This window comes from Carassius carassius, chromosome 10 (assembly GCF_963082965.1).
Source record: "Carassius carassius chromosome 10, fCarCar2.1, whole genome shotgun sequence".
Classification (NCBI taxonomy): domain Eukaryota; kingdom Metazoa; phylum Chordata; class Actinopteri; order Cypriniformes; family Cyprinidae; genus Carassius; species Carassius carassius.
The window spans coordinates 7810277-7826358 of record NC_081764.1 but is presented as its reverse complement, the minus strand read 5'-3'; the positions used below and the strand labels follow the sequence as shown (position 1 = coordinate 7826358).

The following is a 16082-nucleotide window of genomic DNA, read 5'->3' as shown; positions in this document are numbered from 1 at the left end:
CACAAATGAAGAGTGTTTTAACAAGATCTCTGCATTACCAGAAATAGAAGCGCTCTTTACACGCCTCATGCAGAATTCACCAACTGGTCATTTCTATGCAAACCTACAGAAACCAAGTTGGGCTGATGAGAGAAGCGCCTTGCCAAACTCAGGTGAAGAAAAAAACATACTAGAAATCGTCAGGCGTGCACTCCGCAACCCTCCCAGCTTTTAAAGTGAAATGGATTCTTCTTATTTCAGTGGCTTCTGCAGTTAATTATGTTATCTAGATTAAGACAACTCAAATGAAGCCAGAAAAAAAGGCAAAGGACAACAAGGAGAAAAGAGATTGGAATCTGTCATAAACTTGAATTATGAATATAATTATGTATGATCATTTTATACTGCCTAGACCTTTTTTCTCCCCCGCACGTTTATAACTAATCTAAATAAGTAGCTGGCCTCGGCAAAGCGGGCAAAGCTTTCTTTCTTTTTCTTTTTTTTACCTCTCCTTTTTTTTGTCGTGATTTATATAAAATGGTGGAGATAAGACTCACTAGTGAAGGAAATATGATTGGAGGATTTTTATCAGCCCTCGCATGAATTATGGTTTGAAAATGCTTATGCAGGGGCATTTCATTAATCATTTAATCATAATCTGTGCAGGATGTTTGAACTGATTTCACAAATACCCTTTCATTTCACTACTTCATTATGCCCGCTAATGGATCCAATATATTATATATCATAAATTATATCACATCTTCGCTGACCATGTAGGTCACTGTCACCCGGCAGAGGCTGGTTGAATGGAACACTTGCATTTTCCACGTGCTCGTCTTTCTAAATGCACGTTTACTGTCTTCCACCGCAAATCAAGTGTCGTGCCTGGACCTGAGCAGGGGCCGAGACAAGGGGAGCCAGAACTGATGTTGATGGCCTAATAAATTTGGCGAAGTGGCATGACATGATGACAGTGGCGCCATTATTAAGAATAAAGACAACATACAAGCACGGCTGAAAATACATGTGGTGAAAACACACTTTAACACTCGTGACGGAGAGCAGTTTTGACTTCGGAAGTGGAGCACTCAACCTTGAAAGGGAAATGACCTAAACGTGTGTCAAAACGGACTCTGTTTGCCTTCAGAATGAGCATATAAATACCACGTGTCTTTTTGAACATTGACACAGCGTGAAGGCACCTTTTAAGATATTCTGAATTGATTGCTTCGTAAAAATAACACAAGGATTAGGGATGGCGAGTGTTTTAACACGGCCACGATACATCCACACCTTGTTTAAAACTATATTGCGTCTGTTCTAGCTTCCAACATTAATCAACTAAAAAAAAGCTGCTTTTGAAGTCAGGGAAGGTTGAAGAGGGATCATGTAAACATTTCAAAACAACCACCCAGTTTTCATTTGTGGAGAGATAAACTAGGGACAGGGCATCTCGCATTTTCAGTGAACGCGGCTGGACGTGACATGCTTTGGAATTCATAGTTCATGGCACCCTGCGAGCCCCCGCTACCTCTTTTCATCCTTTGTTACTGTGGACGTTTTTTCCCCCCTGTCCTCTCCTCCATTCCGTCTAATGACATGTAGAGTCACAGTGCATAATTAATAAGAAATGAAATATTCAAATGGCCCTTAATGCAGCCTCTCGGAAGAGTGTCTGGACAAGAGGTGCTCCGGAGAACGGCAGAATTGACGTCGGGAGAGACTATGAGCGCTGGCATGTGTCACTTTCTGGACTTCAAATGATGGCTGTTTAAAAACTTTCTGGCAGGATGACAGTCCCTAATGTAAATGGCCATAATAAAACAAGTTAAATAGACATTGCTTAAACAGTCAGCATTTTACATATCACTGAAGCTAGCTGTCCTTTAGCCCAGGTTTTAATGATGCTCTGGAAGGCTGATGCTCTGAAAGGTCTTTATTATAGTGACGGCTGGACGAGCTATTGTTTATTCCCAAACACACACAGCCGTTTCAATAGCTAAACATCCATCTGTTTTTCCTTATCTTTTCACACTGCGTAAAAGAATTATGCTTATCTACTGATTTTATTTACTCATACTGCTCGTCTTAGATGGGTAAACACAATTTCCAGGATGGGAAATACAACACACATGTTTGCGATAGTTAACCGTAAGAAGAAACCAGTTCTAAGACTAATACTGTAGAAACTGAATTTACAAAGTAAAGTGATTTACAAAAAAAGATGAATACCGAAACTAACACATAGGATGTCCTTTTGCACCTAGATGGCGCACTACTGAGTTTGACCTTTCAAATATACCTGGTCATAAAGAGACCTTGAGAGCGTCCCAAGCTGTTCTATAAGTCTTTGCCCCACCCTTCCTGTCACACTGGAAAAACACAAATTGGTTCATCACCGCTTCCTTTTTATTTATTGGAAATTTTATCATCCAGCACAACTACGTATGAGAAGTTTTGATTTAAAGACAAAACAAATACCCGTATGATTTAAAACAACACCGCTGCACATCACTGGTTGTTGCCTTTGGCTCAGCCTGCAGAGATCCATGTGACATTAGTGCGCATCTCTCACCATTCCTTGCCACGTCCACCCAGGAGCCCATCTTTAGCTACCCAGAAAACTCTTATAATCCAGCTAATTTACTCCCTGATTTCTGTTTATGGTTCTTCTGGTCCTTCGAGTGGAGGATGTACATGTGGGAATGTTTAGCGCATGGACGGTTAACACCTTCAGCCTGCCAGCTGAACTCTCACCCAGCTTCGCTTTTTACAAAAGCGGCTTTGTACGGTCTCCAAATGTTTTCTCAACATGTTCCAAGCAGCTTAGGGCAGACAAGAAAAGTAAACAAGATGTTGCCATGATAAAAACACTTGTGTAAACATTGCAGAGTGTACTTAAAGAGAGCAATTCTCTCTCACTCTCTAGCTCGATTTCAGTTTTGAAATGCTAATTTCTCTTATTTCAATAAGCAAATGATGAATCATGGTTTTGGCCAATAGAAAAAAGAACCACAATCCAAAAACACACCGTAACAGATCCGTGGTTTAGAAAAAACAGGGCAGCAAACTTTCTTTCTAAGCTCTCATGGAGAGTGAATACACTTCCTTAAATTTTGCTCAATAGGTAAACACAGATTTGAGATAGATAATGTTACTATCTGTAAAAGTGTTTACTGGGTCTGGGCTGGTTTTAAAAATGCCTTCAAATAAACTGGCAAGAGAAGCACATGAGCAACGACCCTGAAAGAAACCGAGGTGGAAAATAATAAAAAAGCACACAAGACTGAAAAAAAAAAAAAACTGGTAGGAGTGCAGCTGTAGTTCTGCTTACCACTCGTTTCTCCTTTTGGTCTCAGCTTGTGGGTCTTTGAGTCTGGCTTATTTTAGTTTGATCTCAAAATAATGGAAAAGTGCCATATCTTGTTTAGAGTGGGAGTAATCTCAGCCTGACACACACTCACTGATCTGCTGCCACACAGCACGTTTTCATGATCTCATCACACACACACACACACACACACACACACACACACACACACACACACACACACACACACACACACACACACACACACACACACACACACACACACACACACACACACACACACACACACACACACACACACACACACACACACACACACACACACACACACACACTGGAGATTAAGTGAGACCAGGTCTTCCTCAGAGCAGGGATCAGGGGAAATGCTGTGTAAACTGTGCACCTTTAGCCTGACCTTGGGTTTAGGTGCTATTTAAGGAGCGTGGAGCTGTGTGTTGGGCAGTATAGACTGGACTTTAACAGCATGAACGGGTCAGTTAATACATAGTGGGCAGGTGAACAGACACTGGTTGTAGGTAAAATCATTGCAACAGTAGGAACTGTGGTGCAGTGGTTAGCGCACAAGTGGCCTGCTCCAGATCTCTACTATAGGTCACATAAAAAAACTCAGATTCAAAATAAAAGAAATAAAAATGAGAAGCCTTATGTTTTTGAGTTTATGTTTACCTCAACATTGGTTTCTGGGCGTTGATATGTGCCTGTTAGGGGGTTCTGGGCTTTTGTTTAATGGATGCTTGCAAGTAAATGTCAAAAAGTTTGTTCAAATGCCTAAACCTTCAATACGAGCAATATTAATAGCAAGCACCAATAATGTGTTTCTAAAAGCAAGAAGAGAGAGACTCGGACAGAGAGAGAGGGAAAGAACTAGAAAATCTCTTCTTGTCTATAAAAGGCAGACAAGGGCAAACCCGCTGTACTCTCAGAATGTGGGCTACCGTAGATAAACATACCCACGTGTTTGTTTTGGGACAAAGTGTCAGTAATCACCATGGGGACTGCAGTTATCGCAGGCAGCACAGAACCCTGAGGAAAACCACACCACAGAGAGCAGGCAAAGAGCAGCTTACCGCACACCCACGTCAAGAACCCAGCCCACACAGAGAGAGGACAAAAAACAGGCAAGGGGATGAAAAAATACTGTTACGGGACACTAGGTTGACTTTTTTTTATATAAAACCATACAAAATGTTAGTGTAACATTTAGACAGAAATGTGCACAGGATTCAATTTAAGTACGATTTAGAAACAAATCCCAATGGATCTAAATGCAAATTTCCTCATAGGATTCCAACAGAACACAAACAAAAAAGATTCTAATTTGAAATGAAAAGAGTAGGATCCTTGAGAACACATTGGTACTTAGTTCCAATTTTAATTTTATTCTGCTGGTAATCTTAATGGTTTAACATGGGAACTTTATGTTCTAAGAGCTCTAGCTTAAAAAAAAAAAAAAAAAAAAAAATCCAATTAGGATCCTTTAAGACTGGTTCCAAACTGGTTTGTAATTCCATATACAATTCCAAAAGAATATTTCCAAATGGAATTCTGTAAACAATTTTGGTTGCACTTTATTTTACAGTATGTGTACTTACATGTACTTATAGTGTACTTACAGTGTATTTATCTAAGAAAGTTCTGGTAATACAAGGTAAATACATGGGGTAGGGTAAGGGGTAGGTTCAGGGTTAGTACCTAGTTATTACATAGTTATTGTAATTACTATAATAAGTACATAGTATGTACATGGGGAACAGGACTGTAAAATAAAGTGCTACCACAATTATTTTTTATTCCAGGTGTGGGTGTGTATGTGAGATACTTACTTCAGGAATGACTGATAGTCTTCAAACACAGCTTCACATCCTGGCCATTTGCAGACTCCGTGGCCATAGAGAGGGTGACTGTGAGGAGAATGATCATCCAACAATGATCTACAAGAAGAAAAGACACATTATTGTGATATCAAGGCTGCTAATATTTGATACACAACACATTCACGCATCATTGGAATCATTTTATGAAAGAGGCTAAAGAGTAATTAATCTCCATAATACTAATTAATTAAACATTAATGACTTATCCACTAAAATATGACAACTAATAAAGAAACCTTCCCCTTCCGCACAAAAAAAAAAAAAAATAAAAAAAAAAAAAAACACAGAGTGCTGTTTTATTGACTCAGCACTGACTCTCACATGAACACTAACTACAACAGGAAGTGTGTGATCAGCGCAACCATGTGATCTCTGCTTTCAGCATAGGTGGAACTGTCAGCCTATCAAAGCCTCTGAGTTTCCTGGTGCTGGCCAATCAATAGCCAATTATGGGTCTCCTCTGATGCACACAGAGGAATGCTTTGATCAAGTCAGCACGAGGCTCTGAGAGACAGCACGTCCTTTAGCCCTGACCACTGAACCGTGGCCCCTGCCATCCACCTGGAGCAACAAGTGTTTCCCACAATAGGAAGCTCCCAAATCCATCTGGCATGCTCTCGCCAAGCGCAAACAGTAAACACACCCCACCTGTTATCAATTTATTCGCTTGCACAGGGTCGTCAACAGATCAGTGCAGCATGCTTTCATATGAACTACACCGCAGGCACAAGAAAGCTTAGGAGCGAAGATCCACCTATTTATTTTTCTCTCAATTTCATAAGTGTCATTTGAAATGTAGTAGCATTTGTTTAATTTAATATATTCCTGAATTAATATAACATAAAGCTTAGACCTATTCAAACAGCAAACCCTCAATAGCTTCACTTATCAGGATTTAATAAAAAAAGACCTTTAACAAAATAGGTATAAAACATGTTTTATCAATGCAATGAAATACAAAAAAGACAAAACATAGCAATTTCAAGATAATAATCTTATAACAGTTATATTTTCTGATGTAAAATATAAAAAGTGCCAAAAAACTAAAACCAACTAAAACATATGCATTAACATATTAAGGCAACCATTTTCATTTTTAATAAAAATGTTGAATATCTATATACATGTTGAATAACTAACTGTTTTCTTTCAAACAAGAATCGTGTCTAAGATAACATAGGCTATAGATATAAATTTGAGATGGGTTGTGAAAAGTTTGAAGGCTTATGATTCAGGAAACAATGGATGACTAAATGGTTTTAAATGATAACTCCGAGGAAGACTGAAAGACACCTTTAGTTTTCTTTCTAAACTGACCTCATCCATTTCGTACATAAAACAACACATACAAAGAGTCAAAGCTTGTCAGTGATCATGTCTGTCTGTGGAAGTGTGTAAGTGTGGTAACTTTTCCAGTTCTTTATTTAAAAATAAGACAAACACAAAAAGACAAACTTGAATATATAAATTATACAAGCAAAAAGGTGCTATCTGTCTTGCATTCAAGGTTAAAAAAAAAAAAAAAAAGGGACAATAAATAAATTAAATAAATAAATAAATAAACTAAATTTAAATTAAATAAATAAACAAAAAAAAGTTAAAAAGGGACAATAAATAAATAATAAAAAAATGTCCCAGCACATCAAAAACACCACCACATGTACATTTAGATCCTTCAAACAGCAACAGCCTAAATGCTTTTCTGTGAGGCAGCTCGGCTCTGTCCTATCATCTTTCATTACATTATGGTTTAGGATTGTACTATCATGCACTGAGCATTTAAGTATCATCATAGCCAACCTAAAGAAAAAGAAGAGAGGTCTGACATCTGGAGTGCTCAGATGGGAACTGAGCACTTTGTCACAACACTATTACTCTGGCTGGAGGTTGTCTTTGAGTAATCATCAAAGACAACCTCCTCCTCTAAGTCTACTGGCGAATCCCCGGACCCCTGCCTCAATCCTCTACATTATGCCCAACCAAACGTCCCCTCCCAACCCCCATCAAATGTTTTAATTATCATTTGCAGAGTTGAAGATCAATTAAAAGGAAGTTTAAGGGGCTCGTTTGCGGGGGGGGATGGGTCTGATTATTTATCTTTTTAAAACAAATTGTCTGGGTTTTAATTCCCCCGAGTGTAGCATTCCTAGAGGATTCTGGGAGGAGAATGAAGTGGGGCGACTCAAACAAGGTGACACTCTTTTCCTTCCAATGACAAGAACTAAAAATGCTGAAATGGAAGCCATCTGTATATTTATTAAACCAGTCCCAGAGCCTGAAAACATAAAAGTAAATAAATAAATGAGTTATTGGCCCAGTGGGCTTGGGTCAGATAGCACACACCTCATTTCCAATCACCTTAGAAAGGTTCACACAGGTTCATGAGTGCTTTTTGTCCCTTATCTGAGCACCGATGGGTCGGGTGGACTGACACGTCGAAGGCTTTTATCATATTTGGGTGTGCATGTGGTGGTTGTCTCTGTGCAGGCACCAGTGGGAGACGATGGAGGCTGCTAAAAGCAGGGGAGCATCGCGTCTAAACATGCACAAAGTGATTGAGTTTCTCTCTCCTTCCTTTAAGACGGAAGTGAAAAGACAGTGAATGATGCCGCTGGATGCACTTAAGGTTTTAGTTGCAGGCGTCGCAGCGACTGGCCAGATTTTATATGACACATGAAACGGCCTGCACGTTGCTTAAGACCACGGCGGTAAACCAATCTGAGAGAGCTAGGGCAGAGTCCATCAGCGCACAGCCGCCCGCCTGTTTCAAGACAAAGAGGGACTTGGGAAAACCGCATCAATTAAAAGTTCATTAACGTTCATGTGCAAGGATGACATTTCATTTCTTCCACTCAAAACCTTGGATTCCAAGCAACGAAGCTTCTAAAGATGAAAAATGTATTACATTTTCTTGGATACCCTGTAAGGTGTAGTGATGGAGCATGTGTTTGCTAATAAAAGAACACGGATTTTAATGCTACACAGAAAATCATCACAGCGCCATGTTATTAGCACTGTCTCTTTAATGTGCTTTTGCATGTGAATAGTAATGATTTGGATGTATTTCCAGCACTAATTTGTCAGCTAACGGATGGAAGAACGAGGGGTGATCACCTGCTCCCTTTTTCTGACAGATCTGAGATACTCAATCTACAAAATGTCTTCTTCACAGCATTAGTGTTAAACTGCTGTTGACGTCTTCTTTAATCTCTGACACAGAGTGAGAGGCATGGAGTGAAACAGTTTTCCAGCATGTATTTTTGAGTGTTTCAAGCCTACTAAGGCACAAAAGAGTTGTGGTGTTGTGATGGAGTACTAGTTGTTTATGCACTTTGAGGAAACGGGGTGATAGACTTTTACAATTTGGTGGAGAGAGGGAGAAAAAGAGCTAGTGAAATATAATAGAGAGGCTCTGATTAAAAACTAGTGAGCTGCCTACCTAGAAAGCATAACTGGGTGACTATTCAATTAGGGGAACCTTTCTGTCCACTAGTATGATTTCAAAGCAAAAGCAAACAATCATTCTAGTTTTAAAGAGTAGATTAGAAGATCTTTAAACCTTTTACTGTGTCTCTTCACTAGCAGGGATCAACGCTATGGATTTTTTCTACTGGCCAGGTCAGTACACTTTAAATATCTTGCATTTAAAGACAGATATTATTCAAAGATCATACAATCTTCATTTATAGTGACATTAAATCTAATTTCAAGCTTAATATTAAAAATGGAGTATATTGTGAACAAGTAGTACTCCAAATAAAGTTTAATGGAATTGTAGAAAGAAAGAACGAAAGAAAGAAAGAAAGAGTGCCTATTACCACACAGCATCAGTGACATTATTGCTAGTTTAAATAACCCTTGTCATGTTGAACCTGTCATGAACTCCATTCTGCTCTTCACTAGTTGAAAAAGGAGCTATACATGTACATGAACTCTCCCTTTATCTTCAGCTTAAGCTTGTTTTGCAGCACTAAATGTGTTTTCATACGCATTGCTTTCATAATGACACGTTGGTTTTGATCAGCCAAATCTAAGTCAGATGTAAAGAGAGAGAGAGAGAGAGAGAGAGAGAGAGAGAGAGAGAGAGAGAGAGAGAGAGAGACAAATAAATGAGCTCACAGTGCCTGGAGGCTTCGCACCAGCCGTTCAAAGATCAGGCCTGAGCACATGAAAACAAGCAAATGTGTTATAAGCTAAATTAATCTCTTCCTTAAAGACAGAGCGATGCAATGCTTCCTCCAAATAAATCTTTGTGTCAGAGCTTTAAAGAGGCTTTACAGTGTTTAGCAAAGCTGTGCTGTGTTGTGCAACTTTTACATACGTAAACTGTACTGAATTACCTGCTCTTTATTCACATTCTGCCGTACAAAATGCATCGATTCAGAATTGTTACTTAAATAATTGCTCTGATGACATCGCTCAAGTTTTGTTTAGGATATCATAAATAAATGAAATGAATTATTAGAAAAATAAAATGAATATTATTTGGAGTTGTCATAATAATTAAAAAGGAGATTTTATTTTTATGACTGTAATCTAACCATTCTAACAGTGCCATTCTCTCTCCCTGATGAACAAGACTAAGCAGAAAGGCCCGGCCCTTAATGAAAATGCCTACTTCGAAGCGATAAATTAATATGCACATGCAGGAAATGCCCTGTGGGTACCTGTCCATCAATTTGGCTACCCTTGAAGGGATTTCCACCTTCAACAGAGGTAATAATGCCTCAGCGATGCCAAGAAGTCAATATAATTGAATATATATAAATAATTTATCTTCTAGAGTTCAACAGTGTCTCAAACTGTGCTAAGAAGTCAGTGACCAAAAGTGAAGAACAAACTTTTCTTCTCCAGTGGCTCAATGTCTGTGCGGTCTTACCCCTCTCTCTTGAGCGAGTGGCTGATGTACTGGCCGTTGGTGGATGCATGCTGGTTGTGGTTTTTGGGGGGAACGGGGGAGGGAGATGACAGGTCCAGACCCCGGTGACCGTTATTGGTCGCGCTGTTCTCCTCCTTTACATGGCTGTTTGTCACCTCCTTCCACAGCTGCTGCAGTTCGGCTGGAATCATGCCTGCCACAAACAAATTGGATAATTAAATCAATTAACAGCTAATCTGGTTCTACTCATGGCATAATTAAATAAAAAAACAAGGGCTCAGTAAACAAAAAGGGGGGAATTAATTATTCCACTACAGGCTGATACGCGGTGCCTGCCCTCTCGCTCTGCCATTCTCTCTCATGCTCGCTCTTTTCCCCTACGTGCTATGCGAAACGTGTTTGTGTACAGAAATTCCCTGGCATTCACACACATTTCATGCTTGAAGTAAATAATTAGCATACAGACAAGGCATGAAATCTGAATAATCACCATTATTTCTCTGACAAGGAAGTCAGCAAGCTCTTTCTCACACACACACACACAAAACAAGACCAAAAAAACATCCCTCTCTGCGAGAGAGAGAGCGAGAGAAAGTGAAAGAACGAACAAGCCCCCAGGGTAATACTCTCGAAAGCATGTTAATGTGCAAAATGCTTAAAGTTTTGCACCGCCTCCAATTGACACAGACGACTTAAACCTCATTTAACAAGTCAAGCACACTGCGGCTCATGCATCCTTTGAAAAAAAGAGAGAAGATAAGTGGGAAGAAAAATTGCTTGAAGACAAGATGTTGCTTCAATTCTGTGATAGACGCACACAAACACTTACATGCACACCCACATACGCAAAGTGTTTCATGTAGCTGACTCTATGACTAGCGCTACCAGGATGAGAATTAGAAGAGCTAACACTGAAATTAGCCTACTTGAGCAGCCATGTTCTTAAAGTACCTACATCATATTCAGAAGCATTTGTATTTATTTAAATATTATGACATGATGCTATGCATGTAATACTTTGGGGTCAGTATGCTTTGTTAAAGTTTTTGAAAGAAGTCTCTTACGCTCACCAGGGCTGCATTATTTGATCCAAAATAATTGTGATATAGGGAAAATCTGAACTTTCAGCAGTCATTGCTCCAGTCTACAGAGTTACATGATCCTTCAGAAATCATTCTAATATGCTGAATTGGTGTTTAAGAAATATTTCTTATTATCAATGTTGAAAACAGTACTTTTTTTCAGGATTCTTTTGCGGCTTTTCCACTGCGTGGTACGACTCGGCTTAGCACGGTTTGCGTTTCCATTGCAGTTTAGTATCGCTTTAGAGTAGGTGGGATTATCCACATATCCTTATAGTCACACCGCCTCTACTGCCACGACTCCTAAAAAAAACTTTTTCATTCTGCGTCGCCCCATCAAGCTCTCGCTGGATCCGCTCCTCTGCTATCAATGAGAGGAACGTCTGTACTTCCTCAACATAGAATGAAACTTTTTGGGTGTTAAAAAAGGTGAGCTTGTTCAAAACATTTGCGTGCGATCCTTGGCTGGCTGTGCTGATTTAACTCTAGTGGTTCTTTTGTGTTTGTGTCACAAGTTAAGTGACACAGGTACGAGTTTACACGTCACGTTTTGGTAATGGTATGGTTCCTCAACCGAGGTGGTACTAAAAAATGTTCTAGGTACTGTACCCAGTGGAAAACCCCTCAAAAGTGAACCGCACCGAGCTGTACCATGCAGTGGAAAAGTGCCATTTGATGACTTGAAAGTTCAAAAAACATAACATCATTTTTCTTACTTAACTGTCAATTATAATCAATTTAATGTGTACTTGCTGAATAAAAGTATACATTTCTTAAAAAAATTAAATATAAAAAATCTTAGTGACCCCAAACATTTGAGCAGCACTGTATAATATAAAGATATTTATACAAATACATGCATTTGGACAAATCTAAAAAAAGATGAATGTGATCTCTGAATAGAATGCACCCACTGTGTGAATTTACAAAGTTCTTTGTATGTTTAGTGAAATTAAAAGGGAAGGGGCTGTTTTGGGAGGTGGGGAATCAATCGCTTAACATCACAATTAAATCGATTTTTGAAATGCTAATTATCTTCATTCGTCTCCTTGTTTTCCTTCCCTCCTCGCTCTCTCATACTCTCTCTCCTTCATAATAATTATCTTTACAGATACCAGAACTGGCCTCTTTCAAGCACTCCAGCATAATACATTGGTGCAAGAATCGCTTAGTCTTAATTTATTCCTGTTGTGGCAAAATAATGGCGAGGTGAAGATCTCAATACGATCAGCAGAAAATATTTTTAATTTGATAAGCTACTAAAGATTTTAATTATGCCAGTAATGGAGAACAGTAAGCTAATGAGGCGGCTAAGACTCCAGAGAGGGAGAGACAGAGACCGAGCGAGAGAGACTAAAAACTGTGAAATGAGTCTGGTAGGACTGCCATAAATTCACACAAGATCGTTTGCATATAAAAGAGCCAGCGGAAATTATTGCAGGACGAATCAATAACCTTCCCACGTGCCATCTTTTGCTTCCTTGGGCTTTTTTGTGCCGTTTTGCAGTGTTTTAACATCCTCATGACACTCTGACAGCGATGTCCAAAGATATCGACTGGATTGTTTTTTGTCTTTGCTGTTGTCATTGTGAGGGAGAGAAAACTTGCCCGTGTGGATTCAAGAAGGTCACGGCGCTGGTGATTGTTTTTGGGTTTGGACATAGAGGGGAACAATCATTTTCCCCCCACTTAGAGTGCAATGACAGTGTGCAATGTATTTTTAGCCGACGTGCTTGACAGGGCGGCCCACTCTCCCTCAATTACGCACAAGTCCAGGTGACCCCGACACCACTGTTTACTGAAACGAATCCAAGCCAAACGAAGGAGGGGGAGCTGATAAGAGGGCTAACAGAGTGGGACAAAGCTGTCTTGCTGTGTCTGACACCCCTCATAAACCTTTTTCCTCTGCAGGTCTGCATCTCTATGTCTTGGTTTCCATCCCCGTCTCTATCTTTCCCAGATGTATCTCTCAAAATTGTCTTGCCTACAGTATATCTTCGTATGACCTCTCAACCAATCTGGCAAACATCACAGCATTATCGTCATTTAGTAGCAGATTTGTTTCACAGATAATACATGGCATTAAAATAGTTCTTTGTCCTTAAATCCATCTCTCAAACTCCAGATCGCTTTAACAGCCCTAAAGTCATTTTTCAGTGGCGCACATCCTCTCATTAAAAGCCAAAGATACACACGTGTGCTTTTAAAAAATGGATGTCATTGAGACGTTTGACTGATCGCTGGCGATGCAACTCAATTTTTACCGCAGCAGGTAGCGGCGACACCCAGACAGGGGCCCCGAACTCTTGCTTCAACCTTTTCCTGTCCTTGTACCTCGGTACCCTGGTGACCATGTTTGAGCAAGCGGAAAGTTGATTTAAGGTTCACAACCACATTAGTTGTGGCCCATCAGCAGCCTGATAAAAAAATGCTGTCGCACTCAGGTCTTTCTCGAGGAGACCGCCGCCACGCCACTGGGGGCAAACTGACACTACTATTAGTTTATTGTTCTGTGAGGCAGAGATCTGCCCTCCCTCCTGTTAAAGGGGTTATGATCACCGGGGCCTTTGATATGCAGCCCTTAGGCCTAAAATATGTTCCTCCCTAATGCTACAGAAGCTATTAAACAGTGCCGTACTGCCAGCCAATCAATCACTGCCAGCGAGGCTGGACGAAGGGCCGGAGTCCCCTGATGGGTCCGCGCGCACATCGCACTTCATGCCTGGTCACATTCACTGCTTTCATATTAGTGGCAAATTTGTCTTGTCGGTATCCTGTGGCCCTTGACTGGACAACTTAACTAATGTGCGGCTGGGGATGAGAATGAACTCTAGAACTAGAGGGATTCATAAGGTGTGTGTGGTTGGGTACAGATTTAGATGAGAGTGGGCTAATAGTGTGGAAGATGAGGGACAAACACACATGCGGCAGCCACGTCAATGCAGACGACCAAGCTTCTTCTGCCTTAATTCAATTCTGTTAACAAAAAATTTAGTTTTTCACAAGTGTAATTTACTCAAGTTTACCCAAGCAAAAATTTCAGATATTAATTTGACGCGTTAAGAAGGAATTTTTAGAGATAAATAATAATAAAAAAGTGTAAATTTTTAAATTAAATAATTTTAAAATAATTAAGTCACTAAAAATATTTTTTTTGTCACATATAAGTAAAAAAAAAAACCACACAAAAAATATTTTTTGTTGTTGTGCCAACTATTATAGGATCCAAAGTGACACCTGTATTTCATTCACACTCAGAATGATCAGAATGATTATTTAGAGGATTCACACCATATTTAAATGGTGAGAAATGGTTTAACTCTACCAAATACGCCTCATCTGTCTGCATTTCTTGAATATTCATCTGTTCTGTTTATTTTCTCACTCTATTACTCAAACTGCTAAGTCCACTGCTTTTTTTCTTACTGGACCCAGTTTATGATTTTTATCTCCTCCAACACATTGTTGTAATTCATAGCAGACTTCAGTTGACCCTCTCCAAAAAATTTACATCAAAAAGTCCAAAAAGTGATCCAACCTCGAATACAACGATCTAAAACACATTGTTTTGATGTCTGCGCCCAATTCCAGAGAGCTAGCTTGCATACTTGTAAACAGTCTTTTAAATCTAGCAGAAAACGACTGGATGTGCCTGTACATTAAATGTACATTAAGATGTAAAAAGATTTTTATTTAAACATCAAAGTCAAAGGGTCCGATAAAAAAAGCCAATTTCAGCCCATGTCGCTTGCTGAGTAATCTTGCTTAGTAGCTTGCCCAAGCACATAATCACCACGCACACATAAGGAGGTAACTCAAGCTATCACACCAATGCTAACTACTTAGCTAACTACTGAATGTTGTAGATTACATCTCGCGAATGGAAAACTGGGCTGCTGGAGCATGAAAGAATGCAGTGGAGTGTGAAAGAAAAAAAAGGTCATCAATAACTTTTAACAGTGAAGCAGAAAATGTGCAGGACACGCACGCACACACACACACACACACACACACACACACTGACAAGTGTTTTAATCAGGGTATGAAATTACCCCCCATTCCAGCCAAATCTGGGCACAAATTTACTAGCCACTGTGCCAGGCGACCTGTAAGATATCTCAATCTGACATTTGACAGAAAATGGCACTGCTTAAACACAAAAGATGTGCATTTGATTGTTAACATTTTATCATTTGATTCTAGTGATGAATAAAAAAAAAAAAACTAAAGTGAGTTTAAAAATAAGTGTCTAATAGAAGAGGTTTATTTTCTGCTCTATTTCCTATCACTTAACCACCAATACGATTCAAGGAATCTTAAAACTATTTACCCAATCAGGCATATCCACTATCTTGGACTAATACTAGACAACCAAGTTCTAAACTAGGAAATAATGTACTCTTCACTGCCAAGCACATTTATATATGCATACAATATCTCATGTGTTCTGCAGTAGAAAATCAGCATGTATCCTGTCCCATTTTCATAACTGTCCTCTGATTGGGCCTTGCATGCTTGCAATGTTCCCTGGGTAACTGCTCTGAGATGTCATCTAATCACTTGTTAGGGAAAAAAAAATCATTCTTCACTAAGATGGCCTCCTGTCTGACACTAGCCTGTGGCTTCTCATCAAAAAAGCATCGCCTCGCCCAGCCCCAAGGCAACCTGGGTATGTGGAGTGGATCAGCTTTCCGAGTATGTCCTGATCAAACAATAACAAGACTGAACAAACACAGTTTGTATTTGCGTGTTACCCAAGCACCCACTCCCCAACCTTTATACGGCCTTATCTTGTTATGGGCTTGTTTGTCTTAGCCTGGAGAGAGTACAGTCAGCTTTCGAAAGAAACAAAAACAAAGCTCAAAACAAAACCAGTATGAATACAGTCTTTGTCATTCTGTTGCTGCTCCTTA

The 16082-nt window shown here is 39.6% G+C and overlaps 1 protein-coding gene across 10 annotated transcripts in view; it reads right to left on the bottom strand.

Annotated features, from left to right (window-relative positions):
- LOC132151655 (forkhead box protein P1-B-like) overlaps positions 1-16082 on the bottom strand; it is a 158910-nt gene that overhangs the window by 14201 nt on the left and 128627 nt on the right. For all 10 annotated transcript variants that reach the window (XM_059559927.1, XM_059559930.1, XM_059559928.1 and 7 more), the window contains 2 exons: positions 10088-10280; positions 5158-5265 (listed from right to left, as the gene is read on the bottom strand). In XM_059559927.1, the coding sequence (XP_059415910.1) occupies positions 5158-5265; positions 10088-10280 (301 nt within the window). The remainder of the gene's footprint in view (positions 1-5157; positions 5266-10087; positions 10281-16082) is intronic.